Source organism: Neomonachus schauinslandi, chromosome 7 (assembly GCF_002201575.2).
Source record: "Neomonachus schauinslandi chromosome 7, ASM220157v2, whole genome shotgun sequence".
Taxonomy (NCBI): domain Eukaryota; kingdom Metazoa; phylum Chordata; class Mammalia; order Carnivora; family Phocidae; genus Neomonachus; species Neomonachus schauinslandi.
In genome coordinates, this window is record NC_058409.1 from 19,747,627 (window position 1) to 19,768,537 (window position 20,911).

General features: G+C 40.3%; 1 protein-coding gene across 1 annotated transcript in view; it reads left to right on the plus strand.

Annotated features, from left to right (window-relative positions):
• PRRC1 (proline rich coiled-coil 1) overlaps positions 1 to 20,911 on the plus strand; it is a 47,558-nt gene that overhangs the window by 20,092 nt on the left and 6,555 nt on the right. Inside the window, exons 7-8 of the mRNA XM_021701765.2 lie at positions 100 to 203; positions 11,270 to 11,372. Coding sequence (XP_021557440.1) covers positions 100 to 203; positions 11,270 to 11,372 — 207 coding nt within the window. The remainder of the gene's footprint in view (positions 1 to 99; positions 204 to 11,269; positions 11,373 to 20,911) is intronic.

A 20,911-nucleotide genomic window follows, 5' to 3' on the forward strand; every position in this document is an offset into this window, starting at 1 on the left:
CGTGTGTAAATGTATTTGTGTATTACTTGTATAACCATATTAGTATATTTAATACTGAATAATTAGAAATGGTTTCTAACCTACATGGTTGTCATTCAGGGTGCCCAGGAACGGATAGACAGCTTGCGTCGAACTGGAGTGATCCATGAAAAGCAGACTGCTGTGTCAGTAGAAAACTTCATTGCGGAATTGCTACCTGACAAGTAAGAGGCTTTTTTTTTTTTTTTAACATAATTACAAATTTGTTTTCTTGTAATGGGAACTCTCAAGATCTACTTTCTTAGCAATTTTCAGATATACAGTACAGTATAAAGTGTAGTCACTGTGCTGTACATTTTATCCTCATGACTGACTTTATAACTGAAAGTTTCTTTTAACAACACCCTTCACTCGTTTTACTTGCCCCCCTGCCCACCGCCTTTCCAACCATCAGTCTGTTCTTTGTATCTGTGAGTTCATATTTTTTTATTCCGCGTAAAAGTAGGATCATACAGTATTTTTCTGTGACTTATTTCCCTTAGTATAATGCCCTGAAGGTCCATTCGTATTGTTGCAAATGGCAAGATTTCCTTCTTTTTCCATGGCTGAATAATTGTGTGTGTGTGTGTCTGTACACACCACATTTTCTTTATTCATTCTTCCATTGACAGACACAGGTTGTTTCCATGTCTTAGTTACTGTAAATAATGCTGCAGTGAACATGGATTGGTGGGGGGGGGGGGGGGGGGGGTGCATATATCTCTTCAAGGTAGTGTTCTCATTTCCCTCAGATAAATACGCAGAAGTGGAATTGCTGGATCAATATGGCTTATTTAATTTTTTGAGGAACCTCCATATTGTTTTGTACCAGTTGACATTCTCATCAAAGGCTTGCTTTATCTCCATATCTTTTCCAGTACTTATTTTTTTGACTTTTTGGTAATAGCCAGCCCAGCAGGTGTAAGGTGATGTCCCACTATGGTTTTGATTTGCATATCCCTGATGATGAGTGATGTTGAGCATCTTTTCATGTACATGTTGGTCATCTCTATGTCTTTGGGAAACTATTCAGAGCCTCTGCCCATTTTTTAATTGGATTGTTTTTTTGTTCTTGAGTTCGAGTTTTTTATCTATTTTATTTTTTTAATTTTTAAAATTTTTTTAAAGATTTTTTATTTATTTATTTGACAGAGAGAGACACAGCGAGAAGGGAACACAAGGGGAGTGGGAGAGGGAGAAACAGGCTCCCTGCTCTGCAGGGAGCCCGATGCGGGACTCGATCCCAGGACCCTGGGATCATGACCTGAGCTGAAGGCAGTCGCTTAACCAACTGAGCCACCCAGGCGCCCTTTTTTATCTATTTTAGATGTTAAACACCTTATGAGGAATGTGATTTGTGAATGTTTTCTCCCCTTTAGTAGGTTGCCTTTTCATTTTGTTGATGGTTTCCTTTGCTGTGTAGAACCTTTTTAGTTTGATGTAGTCTTACTTACTGATTTTTGCTTTTGTTGCCTTTGCTTTTGGTGTCAAATCCAAAAAATTATCACCAAGACTGATATCAAGCAGCTTACTCCCTCTTGTCCTCTAGGAGTTTTATGGTTTCCAGTCTTAAGTTCAAGTCTTGAACCATTCAAGTTACTTTTTGTGTATGGTGTAAGTAGTCCAATTTCCCCAGCACCATTTATTGTATAGGCTGTCCTTTTCCCAGTGTATATTCCTGGCTCTTTTGTTGTAAATTAATTGACCATATGTGTGGGTTTATTCCTCAGCTCTCTATTCTTTTTGGATTGATCTTTGTGTCTATTACTAGGCCAATACCATACTATTTTGATGAGCATAGCTTTGTAATATAGTTTGAAATCAAAGCTGCTTCTTTCCCAAGATGGCTTTGGCTATTCAGGGTCTTGTGGTTCCATACAAACTTTAGTGTTCTATTTCTGTGAAAAATGCCATTGGAATTTTTTTTTTTTTTTTGATTTTATTTATTTATTTGACAGAGAGAGACACAACGAGAGAGGGAACACAAGCAGGGGGAGTGGGAGAGGGAGAAGCAGGCCTCCCGCCGAGCAGGGAGCCCGATGCGGGGCTCGATCCCAGGACCCCGGGATCATGACCTGAGCCAAAGGCAGCCGCTTAACAAGACTGAGCCACCCAGGTGCCCTGCCGTTGGAATTTTGATAGAAATTGCATTGAATCTGTAGATTGCTTTATGAATAGTGTGGACATTTTAACAATTTTAATTCTTCCAGTCCCTGAGTCTGGAATATTTTTCCATATATTTGAGTTTTCAGGTTTTTTCATCAATGTGTCATAGTTTTCAGAGTAGAGATCTTTCACCTTCTTGGTTAAATCTGTTCCTCAGTGTTTTGTCCTTTTGGATGCGATTGTAAGTGCTATTGTTTCCTTGTTTTCTTTTTGATAGTTTATTAGTATATAGATATTGCAACAGATTTTGGCATATTGATTTTTTATTCTGCAACTTTACTGAATTCATTTATGAGTTCTAACTTTTTTTTTTAGTTTTGAGTGTTTTCCTTTATGTAGCATCATGTCATCTGAAAATAGTCACAGTTTTCCTTCTTCCTTTCCAATTTGGACGCCTTTTATTTGCTTTCCTTGCTTAATTGCTCTGGTAAGGATTTTCAGTACCATATTGAATAATGGAAGTGGAAAGAATGGGCATCCTTGTCTTGTTCGTGATCTTAGGGGAAACACTTTCAGCTTTTCATTGTTGCATATGATACTAGCTATGGGCTTGTCATATGTGGCCTTTACTATTTTGAGTACATTCCTTCTAAACCTGTTTGGAGAGTTTTTATCATTAACAATTGTTGAATTTTATCACGTGCTTTTTTTTGCATCTGTTGAGATGATTGTATGATTTTTGCCCTTGATTTTGTTAATGTGTTGTATCACATTGATATGTGGATGTGGAAACATCTCTACATCTCTGTAGAATAAATCCTAAATCATGTGTATGATCCTTTTAATGTTGAATTTGGCCTAATAATTCTGTTGAAAATTTTTACTTATATGTTTCTCATGGAAATTGGCCTTTGATTCTCTTTTCTGTTGTGTCCTTGTCTGATTTTAATATCAGGGGAATGCTGGCCTTGTAAAATGAGTTTGGAAGTGTCCCTTTTCTTACTGTTTTGGAAGACTTTGAGAAGCATTGGTAGTAATTTTTCTTTAAATGTGTGGTAGAGTTTACCGGTGAAGGTGTCTGGTCCTGACTTTTGTTTGTTGGGAGGTTTTTGATAACTAACTAGAATCTCCTCACTAGAAATCGGTCTGTTCAGATTTTTGATTTCTTTATGATTCAGTCTTGGTAGGTAGTATGTTTCTAGAAATGTATCCATGTATTCTAGGTTGTCTAGTTTGGTGGCATATAATTATTCAGTAAGAGGCTTACCCTTTTGTTTGTCTTATGAGCAAAATACAATTGGTCCTGGGGGGCTGACACTGAATACCTAGTAAAAAAAGTGTATCCTATTTTGGAGAAAATTATATTCTTGTCTAGCTATATCATTTAACTAGCTGTGTGATCTCCAAAGCTCAGCTCACACTTCTACCCAGGTTTCTCCTTTTTAATTATAAACTGGAGATAGTAATGCCTGCATTGTAAGATTGTGTGTACAATCACTGAATATGATAGCACTAAATTTAAGAGGATACAATGTTGTATTGGCTTAGAGGTAATTGATCACCAGTAACCAACATAGTCATTCACGCAGTTATTCGGCATAATGGAAGGTATGGGCAACAGGGCCTGGTGGCAGTCACCAGGTTTGAAATCTAGCAATGATGCTTATCTATTTAGTTTGGAGAATATTCAGAGAATAGGATTCGTTATGGTCTTTAAGGGCTTTGTACTTTAGATGGCTTTTTTATGGAAGAAATTATTTTTAACATGTTGAATTTATTTATACTGAAAGAGCTTCCCAACTGTTGAAATTGGTCTCTTTTGTAATCACATTTGGTTTTGTTACATTTTTTGTTTATTTAGTATTGAGTAGCATTGTGCCTGGTGCTTTATGGCTACAGTATATTAAAAATGTTCTCCAACTCTGAGGTTATACTGTTGGCCAGTTGGGAGAAAATATGTACACAGATGAACAGTTTTAAGTGACTGTGTAAAATAGTGTGTAATTTTTTGCTGATAGGAAATGTTATATACAATTCGAGGAGAAATAACTGAGTGTAGAGGTAGCGTCAGATGAGATTCGTGAGTGATTGGGACTTGGACGGGATAGTGAAGAGTAGGTAAAATTTGGATAAGTGGCAGGAATAGGACATTCTGAGTGGAAGAAAAGCTTGAAGATGATGAAGAGGATTCTGGGGTCAGTGGTTACATTAGCTTTGCTGATCATTTTTTGGATTTAGGAAATCAAGAAGTGGTTTGGGGACAGATGTGTGAAGAGCTTTGAATGCTAGGGGGAAAAGCTTCTTTCTCCAGATTGCTTTGGCTATCAAGGTCTTTTGTGGTTTTTTACATATTTTGGTATTATTTGCTCTAGTTCTGTGAAAAATACTACCAGTATTTTGATAGGGGATGCATTGAATCTGTAGATTGTTTTGGGTAGTGTGGACATTTTAATGCTATTGATTTTACTACATAAGCATGGAATATCTTTCCATTTGTGTCACCTTCCCTTTTTCTTCATTGTCTTACAGTTGTTTTTTTTTAAAGATTTTATTTATATATTTGACAGAGGGAGACAGTGAGAGCAGGAACACAAGCAGGGGGAGTGGGAGAGGGAGAAGCAGGCTTCCTGCCGAGCAGGGAGCCCGATGCGGGGCTCGATCCCAGGACCCTGGGATCATGACCTGAGCCGAAGGCAGACGCTTAACGACTGAGCCACCCAGGCGCCCCCATTGTCTTACAGTTTTAAGAGTACAGGTCTTTCACCTTCTTTGCTAAATATATTCCTAGGTATTTTATTCATTTGATGCACTTGTAAATGGGACTGTTTTCTTAATTTCTCTTTCTGCTACTTTGTTATTAGTATAGAGAGATATACCAGATTTCCATGTGTTGATTTTGTATCTTGCAACTTCACTGAGTTTATTAGTTCTTTTAGTTTTTTGGTGGCGTCTTTAAGTTTTCCTATACATAGTATCATATTCTCTTTCATTATTGAGGGTTTGACTTCTTCCTTACCCAATTTGGATGCCTTTTATTTATTTTTTCTTGTCTGATTTCTGTGGCTAGAACTTAGTGCTCTGTTGAATAAAAGTGGTCAGAGTGGACATCTTTGTCTCAGTCTTAGGGGAAAATCTTGGTTTTTCACCATTATGATGTTACCTATGGGTTTGTCATATATGGTCTTTATTATGTTGAGGTGTGTTCCCTCTAAACCCACTTTATTGAGAATTCTTATCATGAACGGATGTTGAATTTTATCAAGTGCTCTTTCTGCATTTACTGAAATGATCATATGGTTTTTATCCCAGGTTTTGTTAATGTGATATATCACGTTGATTTGCAAATGTCGAACCAGTCTTGCATCCCTGGAATAAGTCCCACTCGATTGTTGTGATTATTTTAATGTATTGTTGAATTTGGTATGCTAATGTTTTGAGGATTTTTGCATCTGTGTTCATCAGGGATATTGGCCTATAACTTTCTTTTTTGTAGTGTTCTTGTCTAATTTTGCTATCAGGGTAATGCTGGCCTTGTGGAATGAATTTGGAAGTTTTCCTTCCTATTCTGTTTTTCTGGATAGACCTCTAAATAATTCAGAATTCTCTTGTGAAACTGCCTGGTCCTGGATTTTGTTTGTTGGGGGCTTTTTGATTACTTAGTTTTGTTACTAGTAAATAATCTGTTCACATTTTCTGTTTCTTCCTGATTCAGTCTTGTATGTTTTTTGGAATGTATATATTTCTTCCAGGTTGTCTAGTTTGGTGGCATATATTTTTCATAGTATTCACAAGTAGCTCTTAAAATTTTTTGACTTTTTTCTTGATTAGTCTGGCTAAAGGTTGATTTTGTTTATGGTTTCAAAGAAGTAGCTCTTGATTTTTTTTTTTTTTTTTGGCTTCTATTTCCACTCTGATCTTTATTATTTTTTTCCTTCTATGATCTTTGAGCTTTGTTTGTTCTTTTCCTAGGTCCGTTAGGTTGTAAGGTGGAACTTTTTAGTTGAGGTAGGCTTTTAGAACTGCTTTTGCTGTGTCCCAAGGATTTTCAGCCGTTGGGTTTCCATTTTCAATTGTTTCCAAGGATTTTTTGAGTTCCTCTTTGATTTTTGTGTTGACCCTTTGGTTTAGTAAGTAGCATATTGTTTGGCCTCCATGTGTTCCTGTTTTTCCTCGTTTTTTTCCCCTTGTAATTGATTTCCAGTTTGATAGCCTTATGGTAGGAAAAGGTGCTGCTTGATAGGATTTTATTCTCTGATAGGATTTTATTCTCTGACATTTATTGAGACTTGTTTTTGGCCTAACACATGATTTATCCTGGGAACATTCCATTTGCTGTTGAAAAGAATGTCTTCAGTTGGTTTTGGAAGGAATGTTGTATATAGATGTGTTAATAAATCCATCTGGTTGAAAGCCACCATTTTCTTACTGATTTTCTGTGTGGATGATCTATCCATCATTGATATAAGTGGGGGAGGGGTAAAATCCCTTAATGTTACTGTTTTACTGTCACTTTCTCCTTTGAGATCTGCAAATACTTGTTTTGCATATTTAGATATTCCAGTGCTGGGTACACAGATAATTGCCTTATTCTACTCTCTTGTTGGATTGATCCCATTATTAGTATTATTATTATGTAATGCCTTTTTCGTCTTTTATTACAGTCTTTGTTTCAAAATCTGTTTGCTCTGATACATGTCATGCTTCCCAGTTTTGGGTTTTTTTTGCTTCCATTTGCATGAAATATCTTTTTCCATCCCTTCACTTAAAAGTCTCCGTGTGTCTGTAGGTATAAAGTGAATGTCTTTTAGGCTGCATATAGATGGGTCTTGTTTTTTATCTAGTCACCCTATGTCTTTTGACTGGAGCATTTAGACATTTACATTTGAAGTAATTACTGATAGGTGCAGACTTCACCACCATTTCATTGTTTTGTAGTTTCTGTAGTTCTGTCATGTTCCCTTCTCTTTTATTGTGACTGATGGCTTTCTGTAGTATTATGTTGTAGTTTTATTTTTTGTGTATTTATAATAGGCTTTGGGTTTGTAGTTATCATGAGATTCCTATATAACATTTTAAGTTACGCAGTCTATGAAGTTGATCTGTTAAGTTCAGACACATTCAGAAAGCACTTTACTCATTCCTCTACCTTTTATGTATATGATGTCATATTTTGTATCTTTTTATTTTGTGAATCTCTGAATCTCTTAATTAGTGTAGATATAATTGATTTTACTACTTTTGCCTTTTAATGTTCACAATAGCTGTGTAAGTGATTGATCTACTTCCTTTACTGTGTTTGCTTTTACCTGTGAAATTTTTCCCTTTTCTAGTTTTCACCTCTAGGCATGGCCTTTTCTTTTCTTAGAAAAGTCTTAACATTTCTTAAAAGGTTGGTTTAGCGGTGATCAATTACTTACCCTTCTTCAGGTAGAGTATTCCTGATTGTAGGTTTTTTTCTCTTTCTACTTTGACTAGATCATGCCAGTCCCTTCTGTTCTGCAAAATTTGTGTTAAGAAATCTGCTGGTAGCTTTATGGCGTTTCCCTTGTATTGTCTATAACTAGGTATTTACCTCTTGATGGCTTTAAGATCCTCTCTTTAATTTTTGATATTCTGTTTATGTTTCTTGGTGTGGACCTCCTTGGGTTCATCTTACTTTGGGTGGTGATTCTCGCACCTGGATCTCTGTTTCCTTCCCCAGGTTAGGGAAGTTTTTAGCTCCTTTCTCTCTCTTTTCTGGGACCCCCATAATGCGAGTGTATATATATATGGTATGGTTAATGTTGTCCCAGAGACCATTTAACGTATCTTCATTTTGTTTTTCTTTTTGCTCTTCAGCTTGGTTGCTTTATGATACCCTGTCTTCCAGATCACTGTTCTGCCACGTCGTCTTCTTTGCTGCTGATTCCCTCCAGTGTATTTGTCATTTCACTTACTGTATTTAACTCTGATTGGCTCTATTTTCTGAATTTATGCACTCTTTATCCAGTAGACTGAATCTCTGTTTCATTTAAGCATATTCCTGTCTCCTCATTTGGACTTTGTGACTTAGGTAGAACACTTAGCTCTCCCAGTCTTGGAAGGGTGACCTTTCATAGGGATGTTCCCTGTGCAGTCGATGTGTGTAAACGAGCCTTGGGGTGTCCCACTGTGCCTGGTGCTGGGGCCGCCGTGGCGGGCCGACTTGGGCTGGTGTGTGCGCTCTAGGGCCACAGGGATCACTCAAGTAGCCGGCCAGCTAGAATGCCCGACTCTGCTCCTGTCTGTATTGTCAGGGTGGAAAGGGAACATAAATCATGGTGCTCCTGAGCACCTACAACCCCAGAGAAAATTCTAACCGTTTCCCTACCTTTAGGGAGGTGTTAGTGGTGGGTTTCCTTCACTTCTCGTCTAGTTGCTGAGTTCAGGCTGGGTGGTGCTCAGGTCCAGCTGAAGGTCTTCACCCCACTCTGAAAGCTTTTCCCCATCCCCAGTGTTACTCCATTTTGTCCTCCTGCCCCAGTTGGCTCTTTGACACCTTTAGATGCAGGAACTGTGTACCTCATCCAGCTTTTCATTGGGAGCATTGATCTGCCATCAACTGTCCCATCATACCTAGATGTGGTATGTGGTATTTTTTCCTACCAAGTGCCTTTTGACAAGTACAGTAGCATATTAGGAAGATTAGGGATAGTAAAAAACAGTTGACTCTTGAAAAGTATGGATTTGAACTGCACAGATCCACTTACTGGGTTTTTCTGATACAGTTCAGTACTAAAAATGTATTTTTTCTTCCTGTGGTTTTCTTTTCTTTTTTTTTTTTTTTTTAAAGATTTTATTTATTTATTTGAGAGAGAGAGAGAAAGACAGCAAGAGAGGGAACACAAGCAGGGGGGAGAGGGAGAAGCAGGCTTCCCGTGGAGCAGGGAGCCCAATGCGGGGCTCGATCTCAGGACCCTGAGATCATGACCTGAGCCGAAGGCAGACGCTCAACGACTGAGCCACCCAGGCGCCCCGATTCCTGTGGTTTTCTTAACTATTGTAAGAATACGGTATATTATATATGTTACATACAAAATATGTATTAATAGACTGTTATCAGTAAGAATTCTGGTTAAAAGTCGGCTGTTAGATTTTTGACCGCACCAGGGGGTCACAGCAACCCTAACCTCCACATTGTTCAAGGGTAAACTCTAGTATTAGGAAATGCCTGGTGTCTGGTGTGGATTAAAGAGGAGAGAATGGAAGGGCTGTGACAGGAAGGTACAGAGGAGCAAGAGTGAGGACATGTGAATGGAGAGCAAAGCCAGGATCCATACCGCTTGATCATTCCTGCTTTGGCTCTTCTGTCTGCCGTGGTCCTATGGGAAATAAGTGCACAGAAGATAAAGTCAAAACCATGCTTACAACGGAGAAGAAACTAATCCAGGAAGAGCCAGACAGCCAAAAGAAGAGATCCCAAAATGGGTTTAGCCCTAACAAAGAATAGAGCTAGGACAGACCTGCCAGTCTTTGAATTCTGCATCAGTCCATGCTATATGAGAAAAACTAACATGATGTACCTTACCTGGACAAAGGCCTGTGTAAGCATGGACTATCCTTATTCTGAGTTTAACCCACCAAGTTGAAAAATCTTAGGTTGTGTGCATGGTGTGTTAAAATGTCCTTTTTTCTGAGAATTGACCGATGGTGGTAGATGATCTATCTTTTGTAAAACAGAGTGGCAGTTCCCACATTCTGTTACGAGATTTTTGCTGGTAAATGAAATCCAAGCATCTTGGAACCACAGTTCTTCTTAAGCCCTTTTTTAGTCAAAGTGACCCCTGTGGGATCGGTCAGAGTTCTTTCAGCAGCTGCTTGGAGAGGGAAAGGGAGGGAGACAGAGCCTTAGTGACTGTCCATGAATATGGGGTGGGGCGGGGCGTGCCCATGGAGTTGAAGGACAGTAACGAGGAGAGGAGAGCCGAGCCCAGTGTTTCCCTAGCCAGCAGCACTCGTGAGAGAAATGGTAGAGGTTTTCCTGGGCATGACCGTGGTTGCAGTTCTAGCTACTAAATGGGATATTCCAATTCATATGGTCAAGAGCACGACAATTTCAGATAACAAAGAGGACCTTCGAGTTCTTCTAATGTGTATTCACCGGCATCACGGAAGGGACTTTTACCTTCTGTGAGTCTGCTTTTCAGGAAGTCCATGCCTGACACCTTAATCACCACGATTGTTCTCTGCTATCTGCATTATACACAAGTTACTGACTGATTAATATGCCAAATAAAATTCATGTCCTTATTTAATGTTGTTTATTTGAAACCAAGTTTTAGGATAGGAATACTACAGACATTACCTGCTATCATTTTAATTCTTAGCAAAACTGTTATTTTGTATTTTACTTTGCTCTTTCTTTGAATATGTAAATAGAAGTTACCTAATTCATTTCGTATTTTATCACATTTCATTAGATCTACATATTTTTAAAAATAGACTGAACTTTTTTTGCTCTATATATCCTCTTGTTATCCAAACTCATGATTTCATGGCATCTGGTGGTTGCATAATTCTGGTTATCTAAAATGCTAGTGGCGTTACAGATGACTTAAGGCAATTATAAAATGTATTTTTATAATTTATGAGTAACTTTAAATGGAAGAAAGTTTTCTTGATTTCATGAAGTGTTTTCAAAGACATTATCAAGAATAAAGATAAGATTTGTTATTTCCTCTGAATGAGCTTAATTTGCTAGTAACTCTGCAAGTGGGCTACATAGTAACCATAGAGATGGTAAAATAAAATTTCCTGTATTTTAGCAAGTGACATTTTTAAAAAGTTACCCGTGATCAAGTATTTGCATATTCAGATGAGTAACTGTTGCTTTTTTGAATCCTCCTCTTTCCATCCTCCCTCAGTCTCAGCGAGGAAAACTTTACGTGGATAAGTTTCAGGTGTTTTTTCTTTGTTGTTGTCCTCCCTCCTCTTGGAATTAAGCCAACAGGTCATTTTATATATACTTTTTATGGATTATCCTCTTGGAAACTGATTAGGAAAAACACTTCCTTTTTGAACTCTAATGTTTTATCTGAATGATACTAGTTGTTTGGGTTTGTTCTCTCTCGTCACTGTAACCTTTATTTGGCACGTAAACAACTCAGTCCTCCTCATTCTGTTGCAGGTGGTTTGACATTGGCTGTTTGATAGTGGAGGACCCCGTCCATGGCATTCATCTAGAGACCTTCACACAGGCCACACCTGTGCCTTTGGAATTTGTACAGCAGGTTCGTTTTCTCCTTTTACATCACACTCCAGAGAAACTTGAAATACTGTCTGCAGAATACAGGTTTGTGTGAGATAGGCCATACGTATTCTTGATTTTGCGGCTTCTTTTCACGTTCAGCCTTTTCTCTTTGCTTTTCAGTTTCCAATTTCTTTCATGTTGTGGAGTACCTTCCTCCTTTTCTCTTCCAGCTGTCTTTGAAAAGGTAATTCACTATTTTCCTCTTGTTTTTATGATTCCTTTCACTACTGTAAGAGCAGAAAAACGATTTACCTCTTCTGCTGGTGGTCTATTTACTTTTCATTATCTACCATTTTGGTTCCCCCATTACTTCCGTATCTTTTGTCTTTGTCTATTTGTTCATCTTTTGTTAACAGGAGGAAACCTGTTGAGAAACCTTACAGGAAAAGCACGTCTTTAGGTTTGTTGAAAGCATAACTCTTAGTTTACCTGTCACATAGTTTTTAGAAGAATGGAAGCATCATGTATAATGATCCTTTCTCGAACAAAATAGAATGTAAATATTGGTAAATATTGGTTTACGTGGGAGACTTAGTACTCCATGTAAAAGGGCATTTTGTTGACGTTTTCCTTTCTTCCATTTCATAAAATTTTCATCACATTTGTTCTTAAATGTCATTTCAAAACTGTCTCCTAAAGTGATTTGGGTCTTAGGCATTTGAGAATCTGATAAAAGCTATTGGATTCTCTCCCAAGAAAATACATGTACGTTCTCAAGTATAAATTTGGCTTTTATGTTTATAGAATCCCTGAAAGCAACCAGTGGCTCTCTTAGGGCTTTACAGTTTCCATGAGGCTGAAGAATTCATGCTTGGAATTTTTAAATTTTATTGAACCTTTTACTTTTTATAATTTCCTTTCAAAAGTTCAGAGAAATTTATAGATGGTAACATTAAACTCATCCCAATATGAAGGTGATTTTCAGTGAATACTATTCTATTACATCAAGAAATTAGATGAAGTGGCTGATTTTCTAGGAAAATAAAAATTGCCATTTAGGTTGAACCACATGAAACTGACTTTTTGACTTCGGAGACAGCAAATGTCAGTTTCTTCCATTCTGAAAATATTGATAAAGTTTTCCATTTTATTTTATGAGACTAAACTACCCCCCAAAAAAATTACAGTATACTATCACTTCAGAGCTAAATGTCAAAATTAATAGTACAATAGATAAAATTTAAAATTGTATTACAAGAACATTACAAAGGGTTCTAGACCCAATTATAATATGGGGGGGGTTCCCCCCCCCCCAGTGCCACCAAGCAATTTTCCAACACTGGCTGGGTGTCCTGCATTTCAACAGTCTTACACCTGTAGGATCTCTAACCCTAACCTACAGATAGCATCAGATCCTACAGGTGTAAGACCGTCTCCCCTGCCACCCACTTCAGACATCGTAAGTTCAGGTTGTTAGCTGTTTGGTTATAAACCAGAAGTTCTCATGACCCTCTCTCCTTGGGTTCAGTTAATTTGCTAGAGCAGCTCATAATAGCCAATTGGAAGAGATGCAAAGGGCAAGGTATGGGGAAGGGAGTCAGAGCTTCCATGCCCTCTGAACCCTTCGTTATTCGCAAATCTGTCATGTTCATTAACTCAGAAGCTCTCCCAAACCCATCCCCCATCCTTTGGGGTTTTATGGAGACTTTGTTACATAGGCATGATTGAATCAGTGGCATTTGTTGACTGGGTCAACCTCCAGACCCTCTCCCACCTGCACACCCCTCCCTGACTTGTGGGGGAGAATGAGACAGAAAGTTCCAGCCCTCTAATCACATGGTGGCCTTCCTTGGCACCCATCCTTAAGGATGTCACCTCATTAACAAAAGACACCTTCGTCTTTCTCCCTGCTTAAAAAATTACAAGGTTGTTAGGAGTACTGTGCCACAAACTGGGGTCCAAGATCAAATATGTATTCCTTATTATAAACCATAGCATTACACTCCAGCCCTGGTCTTCAAACACAAATTCCTTATAGCAGAGTAATCACAAAGGTCAAAAGATAACTTGCACGTTAAGTCAGTAATTGATGACTATCCAGTCTGTCATCACATCCTGTCAGAATGTGTCCCAGGGAAAGGCCACTCAGGTTTGCAGCCTTCTGTTCTATTTTGTCAGGTTTCTAAAACAGGAGTGGAATCAGTAATATGGCTTCACCCTTGTACACAGGTGGAGTAATTGAGCAAAGAGACTGTGTCATCGCTTATCCTGAGTCTCTTTTGAGGGTTAGCGTAACATTCCGTTTCCCTCATTATATAACCCATTAATTCAGTCCTTTACCCACAGCTACAGGTTATCCTTTTTTCAATCTGTACCCAAACTTTTCTACCTTTTGGACGCACGTTACTTTTAGTCTGTGTTGGTCTTGTTGGAGGCAGCACTACTAGTCTAGGCTGTGAGTGCCTCCCCACTCAGTCCACTTCTGGCCGAACTACAGGCACCGCTCAGACTCTGCAGGTTTGGGTCCAACCGCGGAGACGATCAGGCCAGTATCACAATGAAGTATGGCAAATGTATTTTCAGTTTCTCAGTGCATACAGGTTATGTTTATGCTATACTATAGTCTCTTAAATCTGAAATAGCATTATATTTTAAAAAGTTCACATTTTAATTAAAAAATGTTATTGCTAAAAATTCTAACCATCATCTGAGCTTTCAGCAAGTTGTAATTACCGACCACAGATCACTGTAATAAATAAGGGAAAAGTTTGAAATATTCTGAGAATAACCTGGATGTGACCAGAAGTGAACAAATGCTGTTGGAAAGGTGTGTAGCAACTCTGTTGACAGAGGTCTCTGTAAAAAACGCAGTCTCTGCAAAGCCCACTCGAGCGAGGTGCGACGGAAGGACACACGCCCGCAGTGAGCCAGCTCCGCCACAGGCCGTGTCGCTTCCTGCGCTGTGGCCCCAGTTCTGCCACAGAGAGAGGCACATCCTGCCCCTCAGGCCCTTAGGAAGTGTAACATAAAGGTTAAAAACAGACTTACCATTTCTTGCTTAGGAATCATCTGTTTCCCACATCTGCAACATCACATAGGGGGAATGAAAAGTTGATGTGATCTGGGGAAGGAAAAAAGGTCACTTTATCAGCAGCCTCCTCCCTTTGCCAGAATTGCAGTCATTACCATCATCCTTGGCCACCCCCTGCCCCAGATCCACAGGAAAACAGAGGGATGTGTCCAGTAGGGACACTCCTTTTCATCCCACTCATGTTGTGTGTCACACTCCTGAAGTCATGTAAGCCAGCAGCTTCATGCCTTTCTCTTCAAGCCTTTTGCCTTTCTCCCACTTTAGACCACCAGGCTTTCAACTGCCCGGTTCCATTCTCTGTCAGAGTAGAATGAGTTGTCAGGTGTGTTCCCTGCGCTGAAGGTAGGATGCTCGGCCATCCACATTGGTACAATATCGTCTTCTATTTTGGTTCTTTTATTGTGGACCCAGGTGGCCACCAAGGCAGGGATATTGGCTTGTCCGTTACACTCACCTTCCAAACCTGGAAGTTCCAATGGGATCGTGTCCTACTTCACTGTACCCTCAAATTCTCAGAGTGATTTGCATAGGGCTGTGCCCCATAGGGGCATCATTTTAATACGTTATGTTCCATTACACCCTCCTGCCTGACCGTGTGGCCAGACCATTGGCTGCTGCCTCTGAGTCAGTAAAAACCGAAACATGGGGCATTTTTTCTATCACTGCTGAGAAAATAGGGTGCATTTCAGCATGCAGAGCTGATTATTTTTAGCCTTTCTCCATCAGGGTGGTGGCCTTCCATATACACTGTTGTCTGCTCACCTTGGAATTGCTGTCCACAAACCAAGCAGCTAGCTCTGTGTTGTTGAGAGTTGTTCACAGGGCACTGTCTACATGGCAGTTGGTTCTTATAGCTTTTCCCATGGCCTCAAAGTGAGTCCTAGAGAAAAAGAGGTGCCTTGTTCATGATGGTCTCCCTAGGCATCATGACCCTCTACATAAACCACTGCCATCCCTATAAGGATGTTTCTCCAACACCATCCTAGACATTATGGGTATTTCACATTTCAAAATCATTTTATGTCCTTCAGTGAAAGGGGTAGCTTTAATAATGTCTACTAGTAAATGCCCCCAGATGGAAATATTCTACTCCCAAGCCCCAGTAGAGGTCCCTCCAGGCACACTCAGATTTTTGCCATATTCCTCAGTTAAGCTCCACATGGGGCAATGGCACAGAAAATTAGTCCCTGCTAGCATACCAGCATTGTCTTTTACTTTTACTTTAGCTATGGTAGATAACAACAACCAAGTGTTGGACTGTTTGCCTTTTTCTTAATAGTTTGCATTTCTTTATGTATTCCGTAAACCAACTTTCCAGGAGATGGCTCCATCTCTGATTTCCATTGTTAACTCTACCTTTAGTGACAGAGTGCAGCCCAGATGCGGCTCCATTCCAGCAGTGACCACCCAGCAACTAAAGGTTCTTCAGCCCTCATCCTTTCCTCCCTGCTCTTCATAAGCTACACATTTCAACGAGCCAGGGCTGGTCTAGCCAAATACCTCTTCTGACACCAACTATTGAGGTTTCGGACCCAATTCCTATGTGTGGGAGGGGTTTTTCCACACCACAATACTAGCTGGTGTCAGACATTTCATCTCAATTCTGACTCTACACCTGGAGATAGTATCCAATCCCATAGAATGAGGACTCTGTCCTACAAGACTGCCCCCTCCCCATCGCAGATGCCAGTGACAAGTCCAGATGATAAACTGGTTCTACAGATTGGTTCTGACAACCGCCTCCTTCTCAGGAAGGCTCTCTACTCACTAGGTTGCTTATTTATTATGAAAAGATATAACTCGGGAACAGCCAGATGGAAGAGATGCAGAGGGCAGGGTCCCGGGAAAGGGTGCAGAGCTTCCGTGCGCTATCTAGCCTGCCACTCTGCCTGAAACTCCACATGTTCTCCCAACTCCATCCTTTTGAGGTTTTTTTTGGAGGCTTCATTGTATAGTCATGATTGATTCAATCATTCATCATTGGTTATTTAATCAACTTGCAGCCTCTCTTCCTGTCCCAGAGCTGGGAGTGGGTGGGAAGACCAGATACAACCGACCTTTGAACAACATGGGTTTGAACTGCACAGGTCCATTTATAAGCAGACTCTTTACAGTAAAGTACTTGGTAGTTTCTCTTTTTGATTTTCTTAACATTTTTTCTGCAGCTTCGCTGACTTTAAAAATATGGTATATAATACGTATACAAAGGGGGTGTTAATTGACTTATCACTAAGGCTTCTGGTCAACAGTAGGCTATTAGTAATTAAGTTTTGGGGGAGTCAGAAGTTACAGTGTGGATTTTCAACTACACCAGGTGGTCACTCTCCCTAATCCCTACATTGTTCAAGGGTCAGGTGTATGTATTTTTAATTGTAAATCACACTATCATGAATGGAACAGCCTGGCCAAGATTGGTTTATCCCAGAAACGGCCTGATGGTTCAAGCAATAGCTCACCAATTCATGCAGTTCAAACTTGAACATATTAAAGGAGAGAAAAGGATTTCAATAGAATTGAAATGTGTTTGCTAGAAATAGCTACCATGCTGTTAACTCTTAGCTGATTAGAATATGTATGTGCTGGAAAATCAACACAAAAATCAGACCTACTGATCAAACATTAGAACCTCAGACACCTAATGAAGTAGACGGTGTATAGGTAAAGATGTCAATGAACGGGGAGAGGAAAGATGGTGGAGGAGTAGGGGACCCTATTTCAACTGGTCCCCGGAATTGAGCTGGATATCTACCAACCACTCCGAGCACCCACGAAATCAGCCTGAGATGTAAGAAGATCTGGGTCTCTACAAACAGAATATTGCAGGCAGTTGGTTCTGAGGTACGAAGCAGGGAGCCGTGATTCCCCGGGCAGATATCAGAGGATAAACAGCAGCGGGAGGGTGCCTGGCCGTGGGGATCCTACACTGCTGGTGAGCGACAGCCTCACGCGCTGGGGATGGGGCACAGACTCGCAGACCAGTAGCGGCGGGGAACGGACCTTAGGGCAGCCCCCGGGGCGGAAACCCGGAGCGGCTGGCAGTTTTAGAAGCACAAAGGGCAGAGACGTGCCCTGACCTGGAGGCAGGACTGGGAGCGCTGCGGAGGGGCACACAACCCAGGACGCTGCAGTTTATAGCAGCACGGACAGAAATGGAGACAGTGTGGCCTGGAGAGCTCACTGAAGAACAGACTGCAATCTCTCTGCTCTGAGGCAGAGGGTTGGAAACGGTCTCTTCTGCTCTGACTCGCGGAAGAGACGCAGAAAGCCACCAGGGGAAGCCGCCAGAGGACAAAAGCCCTCAAAACTGATTCCCACTGAGTCCATCTCCTGCCACAGGGGGGCAGGACAACTCTGCCCAAATAGGGTTGCCTGAGTAACCCAGGCCCCTCCCCAGAAGACAGGCTGGGAAAACAAGAGGCTAGCAACCCTAAGGTCCCGAGAAAATAGGTGCATCTTGCTTGGGTTCTGGTCAATATTTGGGACTCTGTGCATTCCCTCAAACACCCATCAACAGAATGACTAGGAGGAGGAACCCCCAAGATAGAAAAGACTCAGATTATGACTTATGCTGCAGATTTACAAATGGATGCAGATCTAACCAAGATGTCAGAGACGGAATTCAGGCTAGCAATTGTGAAGACAGTAGCTAGAATGGAGAAATCAATTAATGGTAACATAGAGTCTCTAAGGGCAGAAATGAAAGCTGAATTGGCAGAACTTAAAAATGCTATCAATGAGGTCCAATCCAATCTAGATAATCTAACAGCTAGGGTAAGTGAGGCAGAAGAACGAATAAGCGACCTGGAAGATAATATAATAGATAAAAAGGGAAAAGAGGAGGCCAGGGAAAAACAACTCAGAATCCTTGAAAATAGAATCAGAGAAATAAGTGACACCATGAAGCGTTCCAATGTCAGAATAATTGGAATCCCGGAGGGAGTGGAGAGAGAGAGGACTAGAAGATGTATTTGAGCAAATCGTAGCTGAGAACTTCCCTAATCTGGGGAATGAAACAAACATTCATGTCCTAGAGGCAGAGAGGACCCCTCCCAAGATCAAGGAAAACAGGCCAACACCCCGGCGTGTAATAGTAAAACTTGCAAATCTTAGAACCAAGGAAACCATCTTAAGGGCAGTTAGGGGGAAGAGATTCCTTACGTACAGAGGGAGGAACATCAGAATAACGTCAGACCTATCCACAGAGACCTGGCAAGCCAGAAAGGCCTGGCAAGACATTCAGGGTACTAAATGAGAAGAACATGCAGCCAAGGATACTTTATCCAGCAAGGCTGTCATTTAGAATGGATGGAGAGATGCAGAGCTTCCACGACCGGCAGAAACTGAAAGAATATGTGACCAGTAAGCCGGCCCTGCAAGAAATATTAAGGGGGGTGTTCTATAAAAGGAGAAAGACCCCAAGAGTGATATACAACAGAAATTTACAGGGACAATCTATAAAAACAACGTCTTCACAGGCAACATGATGACAATTAATTCATATCTTTCAATAATCACTCTCAACGTGAATGACCAAAATGCTCCCATAAAACGGCACAGGGTTGCAGATTGGATAAAAAGACAGGACCCATCCATATGCTGCCTACAAGAGACTCATTTGGAACCTAAAGATACATCCAGACTGGAAGTGAAGGGATGGAGATCCATCTTCCATGCCAGAGGACCTCAAAAGAAAGCTGGGGTAGCAATTCTTATATCAGACAAATTAGATTTTAAACTAAAGTCTGTAATTAGAGACACAGAAGGACACTATCTCATTCTTAAAGGGTCTATCCAACAAGAAGATCTAACAATTGTAATATCTATGCCCCCAACATGGGAGCAGCCATCTACGTAAGCCAACTGTTAACCAAAATAAAGAGTCATATTGATAATACATTAATTGTAGGAGACCTCAATACTCCACTCTCAGCAATGGACAGATCATCGAAGCAGACTTTGAATGATACACTGGACCAGATGGACCTCATATATATATACAGAACATTCCACCCTAAAACAGAATACTCATTCTTCTCGAGCGCACATGGAACTTTCTCCAGAATAGACCACATACTGGGTCACAAATCAGGTCTCAACCTATACCAAAAGATTGAGATTATTCCCTGCATATTCTCAGACCACAATGCTTTTAAACTGGAACTCAATCACAAGAAAAAATTTGGCAGAAATTCAAACACTTGGAAGCTAAAGACCACTCTGCTCAAGAATGTTTGGGTCAACCAGGAAATCAAAGAAGAACTTAAACAATTCATGGAAATCAATGAGAACGAAAACACATCGGTCCAAAGTCTATGGGATACTGCAAAGGCAGTCCTAAGGGGGAAATACATAGCCATCCAAGCCTCACTCAAAAAAATAGAAAAATCCCGAATTCACCAACTCACTCTACACCTTAAAGAACTAGAGAAAAAGCAACAAACGATGCCTAAGCCACGCATTAGAAGAGAAATAATTAAAATTAGAGCAGAAATCAATGAATTAGAAACCAGAAACACAGTAGATCAGATCAATGAAACTAGAAGTTGGTTCTTTGAAAGAATTAATAAGATCGATAAACCACTGGCCAGACTTATCCAAAAGAAAAGAGAAGGGACCCAAATTAATAAAATTATGAATGAAAGGGGAGAGATCATGACTAACACCAAGGAAATAGAAACAATTATTAGAAATTATTATCAGCAACTATATGCCAATAAACTGAGCAATCTGGATGAAATGGAGGCCTTCCTGGAAACGTATAAGCTGCCAAGACTGAAACAGGAAGAAATTGACAACCTGAATAGGCCAATAACCAGTAACGAGATTGAAGCAGTGATCAAACCTCCCAAAAAACAAGAGTCCAGGGCCTGATGGATTCCCTGGGGAATTCTACCAAACATTCAAAGAAGAAATAATACCTATTCTACTGAAGCTGTTTCAAGAAATAGAAACAGAAGGAAAACTTCCAAACTCATTCTATGAGGCCAGCATTACCTTAATCCCCAAACCAGGCAAAGACCCCATCAAAAAGGAGAATTTTAGACCGATATCCCTGATGAATATGGATTCCAAAATCCTCAACAAAATCCTAGCTAATAGGATCCAACAATACATTAAAAGGATCATCCACCACGACCAAGTGGGATTTATCCCCAGGATGCGAGGGTGATTCAACATTCGCAAATCAATCACTGTGATAGAACACATTAATAAGAGGAGGGAGAAGAACCATATGGTCCTCTCAATTGCAGAAAAAGCACTTGACAAAATACAGCATCCTTCTGGTAAGCGCTGTGAATTGTGCAAGACTGTTGAATCTCAGATCTGTACCTCTGAAACAAATAATGCAATATATGTTAAGAAAAAAAAAAAAAAGAAGAAGAAGGTAGCGGGAGGGGAAGAATGAAGCGGGGGAAATCGGAGGGGTAGACGAACCATGAGAGACAATGGACTCTGAAAAACAAACAGGGTTCTAGAGGGGAGGGGGG